Source organism: Chamaea fasciata, unplaced genomic scaffold (genome assembly GCF_029207755.1).
Source record: "Chamaea fasciata isolate MVZ Bird 193981 ecotype frontalis unplaced genomic scaffold, bChaFas1.0.hap1 SCAF_26, whole genome shotgun sequence".
Taxonomy (NCBI): domain Eukaryota; kingdom Metazoa; phylum Chordata; class Aves; order Passeriformes; family Sylviidae; genus Chamaea; species Chamaea fasciata.
Genome location: NW_027094111.1, coordinates 765752 through 780579, shown reverse-complemented (window position 1 = coordinate 780579; position 14828 = coordinate 765752). Strand labels below are relative to the sequence as shown.

The 14828-nt window shown below is 53.6% G+C and overlaps 2 protein-coding genes across 4 annotated transcripts; both read left to right on the top strand.

Annotated features, from left to right (window-relative positions):
• The first annotated feature begins 100 nt into the window (after positions 1-100).
• Positions 101-11885, top strand: CEP85 (centrosomal protein 85). 3 transcript variants are annotated; one of them, XM_066204460.1, is made up of 14 exons: positions 101-417; positions 1396-1467; positions 2007-2120; positions 4073-4776; positions 5405-5538; positions 6330-6447; positions 6763-6948; positions 7286-7438; positions 7529-7683; positions 7900-8020; positions 8447-8497; positions 8583-8690; positions 9202-9430; positions 9708-11885. In XM_066204460.1, exons 2-14 carry the CDS (start codon positions 1413-1415, stop codon positions 9869-9871), a joined length of 2292 nt encoding a protein of 763 aa, XP_066060557.1. In that variant the 5' UTR covers positions 101-417; positions 1396-1412; the 3' UTR covers positions 9872-11885. The 3 variants fall into 3 exon arrangements, with proteins under 3 accessions (XP_066060557.1, XP_066060558.1, XP_066060559.1); XM_066204461.1 differs by lacking the exon at positions 101-417 and adding an exon at positions 1006-1173; XM_066204462.1 differs by lacking the exons at positions 101-417; positions 1396-1467; positions 2007-2120 and adding an exon at positions 2132-3744.
• A 270-nt stretch (positions 11886-12155) lies between these two features.
• On the top strand, positions 12156-14068 carry SH3BGRL3 (SH3 domain binding glutamate rich protein like 3). The gene is made up of 3 exons (XM_066204736.1): positions 12156-12353; positions 12652-12819; positions 13153-14068. The coding sequence occupies exons 1-3, from the start codon at positions 12171-12173 to the stop codon at positions 13216-13218; spliced, it is 417 nt and encodes a 138-aa protein (XP_066060833.1). The 5' UTR covers positions 12156-12170; the 3' UTR covers positions 13219-14068.
• The last annotated feature ends 760 nt before the right edge of the window (positions 14069-14828 follow it).

Genomic DNA, 14828 nt, shown 5'->3' with positions numbered 1-14828 from the left:
TTCTTCCCCCGCCAGAGCGCGCCGCTCCCTGCACGGCGCGGTGGGGGCGGGGACAGCGTTCAGGTGAGCCAATGAGCCACTGTCGGGGGCGTGGCCGAAGCGTTCGATTGGCGGGGATGCCGCGCAGCCACGCCCCCTCCTCGCCGCCCCGCCCTCCCGCCGGCGGAGGTAACGGTCGCGGCGCGCGGGGGTGGCGGGAGAGGCGCGGCGGCGGCGGCAGGTGAGGGACAGAGCCCGGCCCCGGCCCCACCGGGCACCGGCACCGCCACCGGGCACCGGCACCACGCCCCGGAGCCTCCAGCCCTGCAGGGACCGGGCTCTCAGCTCCTCATGGTCTCCGCCCCAGCCCCTCAGGGCTCCTCTTCAGGGACCGGGCCCACAGGACCGACACCCCCTTCCCCGCCGGCTTTGGATCAGGTGCTGACGGACGCAGCCCCCAGACCCTCAGGGGCTGTCCCCCCACCCCACCCTCAAGGACCGGGACCTCCAGCCCGTCTGAAATTTACCTAAAATTAGGCAAATCTGCCTAAATTAACCCTACTTAAATTAACCATGATAAGCACTACATTGATGTAGAAGTGTTTCATTTCTTTGCTGAGTAAAATGCTGTTTCTGGTTCATTATCCTGTTGTATTCCCAGTGTTTCTCCTAGGTTGTAACATCTGTGTATATGAATGTTTTCTAGGAATTAATGTCTTCTCTGAGCTCTTTGAGTCAGCTTAACAGAAATCTGTAACAGCTGCTCATTGAGGATTGAGTGGGTTTGTAGAGGCCTTGAATTTCCACTGTGTAGATGTAAATTGCACTTGCATTATCAGAGACAGGAAATTCCCTGTCTGAAGCACTCAGAGAAATAGGTAAATTAACCCAAAACTCTGGGCAGATAAAAAAATGCTACTTATGGCACAGCAAGGCTGATTTTTGAAGGACTTTTTTCCTCATGTAGTTGCTCAGTGACCTCTCCAGAGGGCAGAAATGATCTGGTTGAGAGTTAAGACTTTTAAAGAGAAATTTTCAGTCTCTGTAGACACAGATTCAGCGTGCTGGTACCGTGGTGAAAGATGCTCCATAAATACCTGCCTTGGGGATAACAGCTGAAAGGTGCTGCTGAATACCTGGAGAATGGTGCAAAGAGGAATTCTCCTTTCTCAGGCATAAAGAAAACCTACAAGGGTTGGTTTTTTAAGTGTTGTTGCAGGGAAAAAGCAGGTATTATTGGGAGAAGAAGCTAATTAAATACTAAATTAAATTAGAAGAAGCTAATTAAATATTAATTAGCTAATACTAAAGGCTGTGTTACTCTGATGCATAGCTGCTGTGTGTGTACCCTTCGCTTGGTTAGTGGGGACAGGGTGTGGATTATACTCAAAATAAGATTTTTATTGGTTTATCCAGTTCTCTAGATAGATGAGATGGCTGCTCCTGAGAAAGATGCAGACCTGAGGCTCCTGCAGAAGAACCCATTGGGTAAGGACAGTCCTTTCTCCAAAGCCCTGCTGTTGTTGGATCCTGTTTCAGTTTCTCTGAGGAGACACGTGGCCCTCAGAAGATTCTCTACCAGAAGCCTTTTGTTCAAAAAAGTCTTATTTTCTACCCTTGCCTACCTTTTCAGCAATCATTTGATAAGGAATTTCTCCCCTAAGTTGTCAGCTGATGAATCGGGGAGAGTTCTTTAGAGTTAATGCAAAAACACCTCTTTAACCTGCCCAGTTCTGCTGTGCTGCTCCTCTTTAGTCAGAGCACCAGCTGGGTGTAACATGACCAAAACAATCAGTGGGAGTATAATTTACAGCTTCTGCATTCTGACTTCCTTACCAAGATTGTTTTTCAGTCTCCTGTTGATATTGTTTGACTTCCCTGTGCCTCCTGCCATTTCCTTTTGCAAAAGGAAATTTTTCTAACAGGAACACGGGGAGCAAAGCAAGGGCCAGTTCGGGGTTTGGAAGCACTGGTAATTACATGTGGCTTAATTAAAGCATAAACATCCCTGTTTGTTTTCTCTGCAGACCCCAGCAGCTGCCAGAAGAGCAGGTTTTTGGAGGCTGAGTGGAAGAGGCCGGTGAAGTCCCAGGGCTACCCCGGGGATGGCACCCGCACCTCCTGCTCCGACAGCACCCGAGGTGATGGGCACAATGTAACACCCCTGGGCCACACTGTAACACACCTGCAGGGCACAGAATGGCTCAGAATGTCTGAAACCGTTTCAAATCCGTGTGTCTGGGGTGTAACCAACTGAGGAGGGGACTGGGTGTTTCTCTGAGCTTGGTTATTGTCTCACTGCAGTGCTCATAGCTGACTCAAAGCCGCCTTGGTGACTTGCTGGTTCTTGTTGTCCAATGACAGGTTTATTAACAAGTCTGTTGTGTGATTTTTAGCATATTTTTAAAAGGAAATAATTTATAGGTGCCTTTGTGCAGAAGTGTTTGACTCTGCAGTGTTGAGGCTGAGAACTCTGCAGCCTGGCCTTCAGCTGGGGCACACTGTGAAATTCCTGCTCCCAGCAATCCTTTCCACCTGGGTTTGGTTTTTTTTTTAATCTTCATTGATTCTCTTTTCAGTAATGAGGGACTTTGTGGTGCTCCTTAAAACACTTCCCACATCCGAGTGTTCCAGGGAGCCTCTGGAATGAGCTGTAGGTCTTCGTAATGTGCCAGTGGAATGGAGGCTTTAGCAGGGCTGGCTGTTGGAGGCATTGCTAGAAATACTACACGGGCTGGTGTTGAAGTGTTCCATCAGGCCTCTCTCAGGATAATCAAACACCCCTTTGGCAGGTGATTGATTTCCCTTTGGGAAACAGCCCTGGTGATGTCACAGCTGTGTTGTGAGAGCCCAGGGTGACCTGCAGCCCTGGCTGCTGCTGGGGCACGCTGAGCTCAGTACATTAGTCAGAAATGTTGCTGTAAGGACCCTCAGCACACCCAGGGAACTGATTGCAGCACCCCCACGTGAGGTGCTGGTCAGGGAACTCGGGCTCCTGACAGTGACACCAGGGGATAAATTTAGGGGCTGTAAAAGGAAATGGTGCTGTCCCTTCTCTTTGCCAAGGTGAACGTGCTTGCAGCTGCCCAGTGGCATGGTGTTCTCTGGAGTTCCCAGGCACAGCCAAGCAATGGCTGAGAGATTTTCTGCCCTCACTGCTCATTTTTGATGAAAGGATTGAGTGCCTTTATTGCAACAGTTCTCCTGGGGTGTGATTTTGGTCTTTGCAGCGTCTGCTTTGGGCTGTATTCAAATCGTAGCGTTTATTCGTTGTTGTAGCAATGCTTGGAGGGTACGAACAGGTGGGAGCATCACATGGGGATGGGCCCTTGGCCAAAGCCATGAGGAAATCAAGTGTGTGTTCCTGGGAGAAACCTGGAATTTCTGTGACACAGAACGTCTCGGGACAAGGAGCGGGAACAGGCACTTTGCTGTTTGCCTTTCTCAGCCCTTGCTGTTGCTGTATTGAAATGTGAGAGTTGCTAAGAATAACCCTGAGTTGCCTGCAGCCAGGTTTGGTGCCGCGCTGGCAGGACGGGAGCTCTGTCTCACTTCCTGTGGCCATAGGTGAGAGCCATTGCTCCAGCCCTGGGACAGGCTCTTGCCGTGATGTCCTGGAGGAGCTGGAAGGTCAGATCCTCAGGGTCAGCGATGCTGGAGGCTCACCATGGGCTCAGGGAAGGCTCCTGGTAGCTCTGCTCACACTTCGGAGTCGCTGAGCCGTGGGACGGGCAGAGCAGGATCACGGGCTCAGTGTGCAGCTCAGTAAGTCTCAGCCTTTTTATTCAGTATCAAGGACTCGATTTCTAAACCTAGAGAAAGATATCATTGTTGATTCAAGATTATGCTAGAGTGACTTACAAGGATTAAAAATATGGATTAAACTCAAATTCTTCCTGTGCTGATAGGAGAAGGTCAGCAGGTTCCTGAAACTTGTAGTGAGGGGGAAGGCAGGTGTGCCTGAGTCATGCTGCTGCTTAGGAGGACGTGTTCAGTGGGAAAGGAGCTGGTTTTAAAATCATTTTGGAAAGCTCACTGGAGGATTGTATTTTCAGGACCTTAATTAGCGTATCACTCTTCTTCTTCCCCCTAGACTCTTGCAATTCCAGTAGCGGTTCCTCATTCCACCCCATCAAAACCCAGGTGACCATTCCAACAGCCCACGTTATGCCTTCCACGCTGGGTGCCTCGCCCTCCAAGCTGTGCCCTGCAGGGGAGCAGGGCTGTGCCCAGGGCTCTGCCAAGCCTGCCGTGCCAGGCTCTGCCCCAGGGCTGGCCAGGAACGGGGACCTGAACGCCGGGAAATCCTCCCAGGTGCCCCCCAGGGACCTCCTGCGTCTGTACCGGGCCACAGGGGAGAATGGCTGCGAGCACGCCTGGCCTCCTGCTGCGGAGCACACCAGGGCAGAGGACGCCTGGAAGTTCGACACCCCTGCCATGGAGCAGACCCTTAACCAGTCTCTCTTTGTGGACAGTGTGTGCGCTGACCCTCTGCACAGGTGCCAGAAGTTCACCCCCAGCTCTGAGGCGGGGAGGGACCATTACAAGGTGCTGCCGGAGGGCAAACAGGCGCCGGGGCCCAACGGAGCCTGCGAGCCCCGGGACGGGACGTGGCCCAGGCTGATGCCAGCGGCAGGACTCCAGGCCAACAGTTTCTATCCAAAGCCTGTAGCAGCTCCCCCAGGCCGGGTTTGGATGCAGGAAGGCTGCACACTGCACCCCCACCAGGGAGTCTGCGAGCTCAGTGCCTGGAAACAGCAGCTGGACAAAGTGCGGCTGCAGGTGGAGCAGATGCAGGTAGGCAGCTGTGACTGTGTGAACTCAAAACCCTTCCTTATCTCTTTAGTCAGGAATTGTAGTCCCAGACTAAGGAGCCAGGAGGAAAATGTCTCCTGCTTCTCCCTGAGTGACACCCAGAGTCTCCTAATGGTGTGTTTTTACAGCTTGTGGTGTCACAGGTATCGTTTGACACACTGTGTGTGCAGAGCAGCCCTGGATTGTGTTACAGGGCTGCACCACCTGCCACACCAAGAGCTGAAATACCCTGTCTGATAAAAACTGAAGGAAAACCATGCCAAGAGACTTTAAACAGTGTCTAGAATAGCTTTATTCTGTGTCTAAGAAAGAGTTTTTGGAAAAAAACGCAGCATTTTATTAGGTGGAAACTGTTTGTTTACCACCTCCCACCAGCTGTGCCCTAATAGAGACAAATTGTTTCCAGTGAGCTAGCACAGTGATCTAAAATTATTTGTTAATCTCCAGTTGTGCTTGGGGAAAGTTTCTTGTTCTTGGACATCAACAGAGACTGAAATAGCTGTGCCCTGGCATGCAGATGAGCACACAGTGTGCAAAATAGCTCCAGCAGTGTTGCAATTACCCCTGTGGGGCACAGACCTCTCCCTCCTTGTTTTGTCTCCCCTTGCAGTTACAAAATGGAGGCACCTGCCCCCACTCCTCGATGTATTCCCCATCCCTGCCTGCACCTGACCCAGCTCAGTGGATCAATATCCTGAACTTCAATGAAAACCTGCTCAAGGAGAAAGAGCTCCTCATTGACAGGTGAGGCTTAAAGACTCCAGTCCCTGTCTGTTTGGAAAGGTTTGGAAAGCACCAAGGAAGGCTCATTTCTCAGAGTCCCTTTTGCCCAGCTGATCTTGTTTTGTTGCAAAGAACAATGTAAGGGCCTTAGAGAACAACCTGAGCTCCTCTCTCCTTCTTGGAATTAGGATGATGATCCTGAAGGACTCGAATAAATTAATTTTAGTTATGGTTTTCTGTGTTTTACAAGGGATAAAAATTTCTGTTCATGTCATGATTATCTGGAATGTCAAAATAAAACTGCCTCTTTTGCTTAAGGACTTTTCTGGGAGCTCCTTGAGACTTTTATTTTAAATTTGGTTTTTGTAACTTTGGGCTGGCAAACAGCATTTCTCTTACCTAGGGCTAGTGGTGCACAAGCTTTTTGCCAAAGGAAGTCCTAATGAAAAGTACCTTCAGCATCTGGACTGTAAATACTTTTTCTTCCTTACTTTGAGTCATCTGTTGTCTGTTCATTCCACTCCTAAGTTCCAGAGTCAAGCTGGATCCTCCAAAACATGCAAGGCTTGGGTGTTTTACCTGCAGTCATGGTTGGGGAAAGGGTTTTGAAGGGAGAGAAGGGAAGAAAAGTTAATAAGAATTGCAAAAAAGGGTTTTTTTTTTATTTCTCTGCAGGTGAGCTCTGAGTTACAGAGTTGTGTTTCTGCTCTGCTTGTCACTGTGTGGAGCAGCAGTGCTGTGTTGGTGGCACTGTTTGTGTTGTGCTGCTGCTCTCTATGTTTGAGAACAGTGAATTGCCTGTTTTGTTGCAGACAAAGGCAGCACATTTCCCAGCTGGAACAGAAGGTCCGGGAGAGTGAACTGCAGGTCCACAGTGCCCTGCTGGGCTGCCCAGCATCCTATGGAGATGTCTACATGCTGAGGATGCAGGTACAGCAGGTGTCAGTGAGAAATACAGCCTGAATCCGCTGGCCCTGCCGCTGCTGCTGGGCAGGACTGTGCAGAGTCAAATTATAAATTATCCCTTGTGTGGAGTCACCATCACCTCTGTGCCCCCTGAGATTTCCTGAGGGCCTGTGGTTGGATTGAAGGTGTGCTGGTGATGCCAACACCTGTCAGCACTGCCAGGTGCTGTTCCAGGGTGTGTCAGATGGGCTGAGGGATGTTTAGGAATTGGGAAGGATGAGGACACAGCCCTGGGAAGGTTTGTAACCCCCCAAACTGAGGGGCTGTCCCTGCCTGCAGGAGCTGCAGCGGGAGAACACCTTCCTGCGAGCACAGTTCACTGAGAAGACCGAGGCCCTCAGCAAGGAGAACATTGAGCTGGAGAGGAAGCTGGCTGCTGCAGAGGTGGACGTGAAGCTGGTCCGGGAGTCCCTGAAGGAAACGGTGCAGAAACATGCAGAGGAGTTGAAGAAGCAGGAAGAAAGGGTATGGGCCTGTTGCTCTAGAAATGGCGTTTTCTTGTCAGCATAGTGCTGAGGTGAAGCTTTTCTGTGGCACTCTGTAACAGAAGGTGTTTTCTCATCTCGTTGTAGACTATGGATGACAAGCAAAAGCCTTTCCTCCTGCAGTTAGCAGCATTTCAGTGCCTCCTCTTTTAACCAAGAAAATGCCTGTCTTTAGCTAAATGAGCAGAGAAGAGTTAAGGGCATCTTGTTTTTTGGCATTGTGTGGTGTGCAAAGAGCTAAATGAGTGAGCTAACAGAAGACTGAAGAATAAATAAGAAATTAAATAAACTGAACTTGTTTGTAACTGTCCCTGCAGGTAAAGGGAAGAGACAAACACATTAATAACCTTAAAAAGAAATGCCAGAAGGAATCTGAACAAAACAGAGAGAGACAGCAGAGAATTGAGACCCTGGAACGATACCTGGCTGATCTGCCAACCCTTGAGGACCACCAGAAACAGAGTCAGAAGGTAAAACTTCCTCTGAGCTGCAGTGGTGGCTCTTCACATACTTGCTCAGGTGACTTTTCTATAGTTACATTTATTCCTCTTTGGTTGCAGCTGAAGGACTCTGAACTGAAGACTGCTGCCCTGCAGGAAACAGTGCTGGCACTGGAAACAGAGCTTGGAGATGTCCAGGCTGCTTTCAGGGAGCAAGAGCTGCAGCTGGAAACCCAAAAACACAAGGAGATGGAGCTGCTGTCCACCGTGCGCAGGTGGGAACCAGGAACCAGCTTCATGAGGGCACTGCAGGAATTGCTGCACAAGGAAGGGGAGGCACAGCCCTGGCAGGTGGTGGGCTGCGATGCAAACAGGGCAATCCTGACATTTGATTTGAAATTCATTTCACTCCTCATATTGTTTCCCTCATTTAAAGTAAGGGAGAGATCGTAAATAAAACTGGTTTTCCCCATGTTGTTCTGTAATTGCAGCTTGCAGGACAAGCTGCAGCAGTATGCAAAGAATGCAGAGAGAGGACCCCCTGCCCAGGATGGGGAGAGGCAGAAAATGGAACATGACTCTCTCAAGAAGGAGTGTGACTGCCTCAGGAAGGTAAGGGGCTGTCCCAGTCAGGAATCACACATTTTTCCCTCCCCTGAGTCACACCAGGCTCGCAGATGAAATCGGGGATTTTTAAAGACACGGTTGCACTGAAGCAGCAGTTCCTGGAATTCCAGACTGCAGGGTTGTAAAAGCTGTTCTTACATGATAACCACACACTTCTCCAGTAATGCTGGGGAGAAGCTGCAGAATGCAGGAGAGGGGAGAGGAAAACCACAAGAATACAACGTCTCTGGTCTGGTTTTAGCTGATAAATCTAATGGTGCTTTTTATCCAAGTCCACTCCTAAGAGCATCTGTGATTGGAGCAGTAAATGGACAGAAAAGAGAAGGAAATGCTGTCCTACCAAAGGAGAATTTCCTGGTGGTATTACTGGATCTGTGTGGCCGGTTCTGATGCCTCTGCTTTTAATTGCAGATTGTGGACAAAAAGCAGAAGAAGATGGAGCAGTTATCCTTGCAAGTCAAGGTGAGAGGTGACAGGGAGGGATCCAGGACCTGAGAATATGCTGTGGAATGAGTTAGACTTACTGTGTTCCCATGGTCTGTTCCAGAACCTGGAAGAACAGGTGGCCCAGGAAGAGGGGACAAGCCAAGCTCTGAAAGAGGAGGGGATGAGAAGGGAAAATGCTCTGCAGCAGCTCCGGGCTGCCGTCAAAGAGGTCAGGGGGTGTTTGGAGTGCCCGGGTGTAGCACTGAATGAACAGTGGAATGTCTTTTAGCAAAGCCCCGAGTTTAGTCAGCAGCTCAGTCTCTCCTGCTTCGTGCAGTCAGTTGTCCTGTCAGGGCTGTGAGAGGAGCTGTGCCCTGCTGGGAAGCAGGAGGAGCAGGCTGTGCCTCAGGAATTTCACGGGGATGAGATGGAGGAGGCCGAGCTCCCCAGCTGGAGGTGGCAGAACTGGAGCCCAAGCACAGCCTGGGCTGAGGGCTCGGGCAGAGCCCACCCTCGGGGACAGCCCTGGGGACAAGGCACGGCCAAGCCCCTGGAAGCTTTCACTGCAGAGACCTCTGTGGGGACAGAGCAGTTTCATGGGGCACTTCCCATGTGATCCCATCCCCGTGTGGCCACGGCCTGGAGGGCTGGGAGCAGCTCCTGCCCTCAGTGCTGCCGTCCCAGAGCAGCGCATCCGTCGTGCCTGTGCCGCCCCTGAGGCGCCGTGTCCGTGTGTCCAGCTGTCCCTGCAGAACCAGGAGCTGATCGAGAAGAACCTGACGCTGCAGGAGCGGCTCCGGCAGGCGCAGGTGACGGCCCAGCCCCTGCCTGCTGACACGGCCCACCTGGCCCAGGAGCTGCACGGGGAGCTGGCCAGCTGTCTGCAGGATTTGCAGTCTGTCTACAGCATTGTCACCCAGAGGGCTCAGGGCAAGGACCCCAACCTCTCTCTGCTCCTGGGCATTCACTGTAAGTACATTTCCTTTTGACTAACACAACAAACCTCTCTGTGCTTGTGCTGTGGCAGAATTAAATAACTCACTTGGAGCATGGAAAGTTCTCCTCTTTCTGGGCTTCTGAATGCTCTTTCTGTGGTTGGCTTGCTTCAAAGGTGCATGTTGTAATAACTGAACGTTAAGTAGAACCTCTTTTGCAAATGTGAGTTGGTTTTTCTGGCTGACTTGCAAATGCATGTGATCCTTGCTGAGAACTGCATGTGAGGAAACTCCCTCCTCTGACCCCACAGCTGTGCAGTACCCTGTGAAGGAGAAGGATGACCTGCTGAGCCCTGATGGACTGGCCAAGAAACTGGTGGAGGTAAAACAGCTTCACAAGGAGGTGGAGGACTTGAGGACTGCAATATCTGACAGATACGCTCAGGACATGGGAGACAACTGCATCACCCAGTAAAGAACACTCCCAAAGTAAGGCAGGGAATGCAGACTTGAAACTCTCAGGAGTCTTGTGCTCCTACAGCCCTAAGCCTATTCAGCACTTTACCATCCCTCTGCTCGGGTACAGGATGTGTGACTCATCTGATCTGTGAGGAATCGGGGTTTATTTGCCAGAAGTGTTCAGCTGCTGACTGGCTAACTGGGATAATTCAGGGCTTCCGTGTCAGGCTTTGCAGTAGCTTTGATCTTGTGGAATGTGTTTTATGCTGTGTTTGCTGGAGCTGCTGTGGTCTCTGATGCTGGGAGATGAATTCTGACTCGCCTCCCAGGCATGTCAAATGCTGAACATGCAAATGTGACAGTTAAAATCTAAAAGGAAATGTATGCCCTGACCTTGCTGATAACCTCCCTGTGCAGGTCCTGTGTGACCAGTGGGACCAGAGTGTTATCACAGTGTTTGTGGGACAGGTGGGTCCCACAGGCAGGCAGCTGTGCCAGTTACACTGCTGGCATTTACATCGAGGTGTCACTGCCTTGGAGCAGGACCTGCTTTCCTCAGGTAAATGCAAGCAGTGTCTTTCAGCAGCCAGCATGACTTGAGGAATAAAGCAACACTAAAAGACTAAAAACACCCCTCCTGGGCACTGTTACCCCAGAAGCCTTAAGCCTTGTGTCCCCCTGAAATAGCACTGGGAGAGGGCTGTGATTCAGGCTGCAGAGGAAGTGGATTGATGCTGAAGTGCCTTAATGAGCTGGAAGAACCCTCTGCCCCCGCTCTGCTCTGTGCCTAATGCATCCACTGGCAGGTGAGGAGCTGCTCTTCCCTCTCACAGCCTTTTAGAGCCATCGCAAACAATCCTGGGGAGCCCCCAGTGTCTGTGGCCTCTGTGCCCCTGGGGACGCACCTCTGCTTTACTGGGAGAAAGCCATTCCTAATGTGGAGGGAGTGGCACAGGGAGCTCTTCCTGCGAGGCAGTGGCCACTTGGGCTTTTGTCACAGCCCTGTCCCTCCCTCCCTGCTCCTCCCCAAGGAATGGGATTTCTAAATGAATCACTCTGGGATCAGTTTCACTGTACCACAGCCCTCCCTAACCCCCGTGACAGCTTTACAGTCCTGAGTCCGAGGGTGGAACTTTGGTTTTCATCTGGAGTTAAGAGCAAGATACCAAGTTATGACAGGGAAAGATCCTGCTGACACTTGTGTTGTTTGGCTGCTCTTGGTTCACGTTGGGGCTGTGAGCCCTGGGTTTGGCAGAGATGCTTTTGTTATTCCTTTGTGTTAAAAATTTCAGACCAAATCTTGTTTTCTCGGTGTTTGGCCACTATGGGGGATGGTGGCAAGCAGCTGGTTGGTTTGTCCCACACGGGGAGCGTCTGTCTGTCTGTCCCTGGGTGTTGTGTTCCTGGCCGGGGCTGTCCCCAGGCTGCTGGGGCTGTGTACTGAGCAAAACACATTTCCAGGGCTATTCTTGAAGCGGTTTGTCCTGACTGCCAGGAGCTCTGCTGCCTCCTGCACGTTCTTAGGGGGTTTGGGCACTATCCTCTTCTCCCCTTTGCTTTGGGGGTGCAAGATCTCATTCATGGGTGCTGTGAGGGGACAGGTTTGCCCCGTGCCCCTGCAGAGGGGATTCTGAGATGAGATTACTGTGGCTGAGACCACCTCGGCTGCTGCCTGGCCCTGTCCCAGGCCCTGTGTCCTCTCCTCATCCTCCTGCACAGCTGAGCCCCTCTGGCCCAGAGGGTGATCCCCCCGTGCCGTTTGCTGCTGGTGCCAGGGAACTCTTGGGCCCCTTGCTACAGGACAGCCCAGGCCAGGGGGACAGGACGGTGTCCCCTCCCTGTCCCCCCTTCCTCGTGCCTGTCCCCCGTGTTGTGCCCGGTCCCGTCGGGCCCCGTGTCTTTGTACCACGCGCCGTCTCAGCGCCTGTTTGTGTCGAGTATTTGGAGTATCGAATAAAGCTGCTCTGACCCACTCGTGCGAGGCCGGCCTGGCTGGGGAGGGAGGAGCTCCGGGAACGGGGGCTGGTGCCGGTGCCTCCCGGTGCCCGGTGGGAGCGGTGTCGGTGCCTCCCGGTGCCCGGTGGGAGCGGTACCGGTGCCTCCCGGTGCCCGGTGGGAGCGGTACCGGTGCCTCCCGGTGCCCGGTGGGAGCGGTACCGGTGCCGTCGGGCGGTGCCGGTGCCTCCCGGTGCCCGGTGGGAGCGGTACCGGTGCCGTCGGGCGGTGCCGGTGCCTCCCGGTGCCCGGTGGGAGCGGTACCGGTGCCTCCCGGCGCGGTCGGGGCGGTGTCCCGGGGCCGGCCCCGCCGAGGCCGCATGCCCGGGCCCGCCGGCCCCATTGGCCCCCGCAGTCACATGCCGGGCGGCGGCGGGGCGGCCGCTCCGCCCTCCATCCCTCCGTCGCTGCCTCCCTCCGCCGGGCTGAGCGCTGGGAGCGGCCGCGATCGCACCATGAGCACCCTCAAGGTCTACAGCACCTCGGTGACCGGCTCCCGGGAGGTGAGCGCCGGCGGGCGGGGCGGGCTGCTCCGGGGCCCCTCTTCCCGGGGGCGGGCGTCTCTCTTCCCGTGGGGCAGCGGAGCCCCCCCGCCCCATCCTCGGTGTCCCTTCCCCTGCCCCCGCTGTGCCGTCCCCATCTCGCCCCGAACCCTCCCCTCCGTGCTGGGTGTCCCCCCGGGCGGGCGGGGTCCGCCCCGCGGGCGCTGTGCTGAGCCCGGCTGCCCGCTGGGTGTGTGCCCACCCTAGGGGCTCCTCCTCTCCATCTCCCCATAACCTGCCTTTCCCACCCGCCTTCCAGATCAAATCCCAACAGAGCGAAGTAACCCGAATCCTTGATGGGAAGAACATCAAGTACGAGCTGGTGGATATCTCCCAGGACAACGCTCTCCGGGAGGAGATGAGGGCGAAGGCAGGAAACCCCAAAGCCATCCCACCCCAGATCGTCAACGGGGACCAGTACTGCGGGGTGAGGGCACTGGGGGCACTGCCCCGGGCTTGGGGTGGTGGGTGATGGCCTCCTGTCCTTGGCTTTGCTGCAGATGTGCAAGATGTAAGTTGTACATCTTGTAAGTTATTTCTCGTGAGGTGCAGGGACCAGGTGCTGCCAGGATTCACGGCTGTTTGCCTTGGGGAAAAAGGGATCCCAGGCAGGGAGGGGGCTTTGGGTGGCAGTGGGGCTTTGCCCACTTTGTCCTGTCACCCTTGGCACAACCAGCTGATGCCAGCGCTGTGGAGCAGTTTGTGCCTTGGCTCAGGGACCCTCCTGCCCCGTGAGCCAGCCTGTGGTGTTTCCCTGCAGGATTACGAGCTCTTCGTGGAAGCCGTGGAGCAAAACACTCTGCAGGAGTTCCTGAAGTTGGCCTGAGCCCTGCTTCCCCTCCCGCCCTGGACTCTACCTGCATTCCTGAGCGCCCTCACCTCCGACCACCTTCACCTCCAGGCTGTCAGTGCTGTCCTGGCACCGTGACTCGGATCCCCGCACGGGGAACGACCCATGACCAAAACTCCTCATTGCAGCTGCCTCCGACTCCCTCCTGCCTAACCCCAGAATCATCTCAGAGGGATCCAAAGAAAGTGTGACGCTCGCTTGGCCTGTGAGCAGAGCTGGGCCTGGCTCACGGCAGCTTCCAGTGCCTCTGTAAACAGCAAAGCCTCCGGGGCTGTGCGAGGTGTCCCTGGCCCTCAGCCCCCTCCTCTGCCTGGGAGGGAAGGGCTTAGGGCTGCATGGTACTTCCCACTTCTCCCAGTTGCTGTTAAAATTGTAAATTCTGCTGCCTCACTCCTTTTTTTTTCCTCTTTTTTTCCCTCCCCTCTTCATCTCAACTGCAGAGATTATGGCAACTAAGTAAAGGGTTGGGTTTGTGGTTTGTTTATTTTTTTTTGTCTTAATTTAATGCAAAAATACTGCACAGAACTGGGGGCCTGAGTGCCCACCACGGTGGAGCTGGAGGCAAAGGCTGTCCTGGGGGAATGGGTGGGGCTGGCAATGGGATCTGTGCTGCTCTGGCCGCCCTCCACCCTGACCAGGCTCCCTTGTGAGCATTAATGGCTCAGGGCTGCCCCGGAACAGCTGATGCTCCAGCTGTCCAATCTTTCCTCTTTTGAGTTGGCTTTTTTGCAATCCTGGACCAAGTGCATTTTGTTTTCCTGCCAAAAAGCAAGTTTATAACCAGTGTTGTCTTCTGAGATGCTATTAAATGTTACTGTACCTTTCACGGCGCTACTCCTGCATTTCTTTTAAATTCGGTTTTATTTTGGCTACAGGTTAAACATCACCCTACCCTAAGGATGGTGAGTCATTTCCAGCTGAGAAGCTGAGTGGGTTGTACGTGCTGTTGCAGCCCGGCACAAAGATCTTAACACCTTAGATTGCTGCTGTTAATCAGAGGCTCACAGGACGTGTCTGAATGTCCTCCAGCGCAGCAGTGACAGGTACCAGAGCATTCCTCTCCTCTGTGCGGTGACAGGGACAGCCTCAGCCCGACCGTGGGAATGAAAAACAAACCCTTGGCACAAAGATTGCCTAGACCAGGATACAGAGGGGCAGGGAAACAGCTGCTCCTGCGTCTGCTACAGGTGGGAAAAGGAGGAAGCTGAGGGAGAACTGTGCGGGTTGAGTCACTGCTCACGGGGAGTTTGCTTCCTGTGCTTGAGTTGTGCAGCTCTGGTCAGAGGGGTCTGGGAAGAGCTCGGGGCGCCCTGAGCTCCCGCAGCAGCCGTGCCTTTGAAATCTAAAGGAAGTGGAAATTGCAGCTGAGATAAAGGGTTTTATTGGGAGCCTTTAACGAGGGCTGGGTCTCTGCGAGGAGGGAGCCTGCCAGAAGGGCCTGCCTCGCGTGAGTGGGAGTGTTGTCAGCTGGGAGTCAAGTGAGAGCTTGTCACAGCTGGAATGGGAAGAATGTGCTGGGGAGAGGGAAAAGTGCAGCCCCGGCCCACGGGAGAGGGAGGAAGATGCTGTATTCAGGGCTCGGCAGA

Excerpts from the sequence above, each read along its gene's own strand:
- SH3BGRL3 (XM_066204736.1), top strand. The coding sequence starts at position 12,171 with ATGCCCGGGCCCGCCGGCCCCATTGGCCCCCGCAGTCACATGCCGGGC. Across the intron at positions 12,354-12,651 it reads CGGTGACCGGCTCCCGGGAG|ATCAAATCCCAACAGAGCGA; the intron begins GTGAGCGCCGGC and ends CCCGCCTTCCAG. Across the intron at positions 12,820-13,152 it reads ACGGGGACCAGTACTGCGGG|GATTACGAGCTCTTCGTGGA; the intron begins GTGAGGGCACTG and ends GTTTCCCTGCAG.
- CEP85 (XM_066204460.1), top strand. The coding sequence starts at position 1,413 with ATGGCTGCTCCTGAGAAAGATGCAGACCTGAGGCTCCTGCAGAAGAAC. Across the intron at positions 2,121-4,072 it reads CTGCTCCGACAGCACCCGAG|ACTCTTGCAATTCCAGTAGC; the intron begins GTGATGGGCACA and ends TCTTCCCCCTAG. Across the intron at positions 8,498-8,582 it reads AGTTATCCTTGCAAGTCAAG|AACCTGGAAGAACAGGTGGC; the intron begins GTGAGAGGTGAC and ends GGTCTGTTCCAG.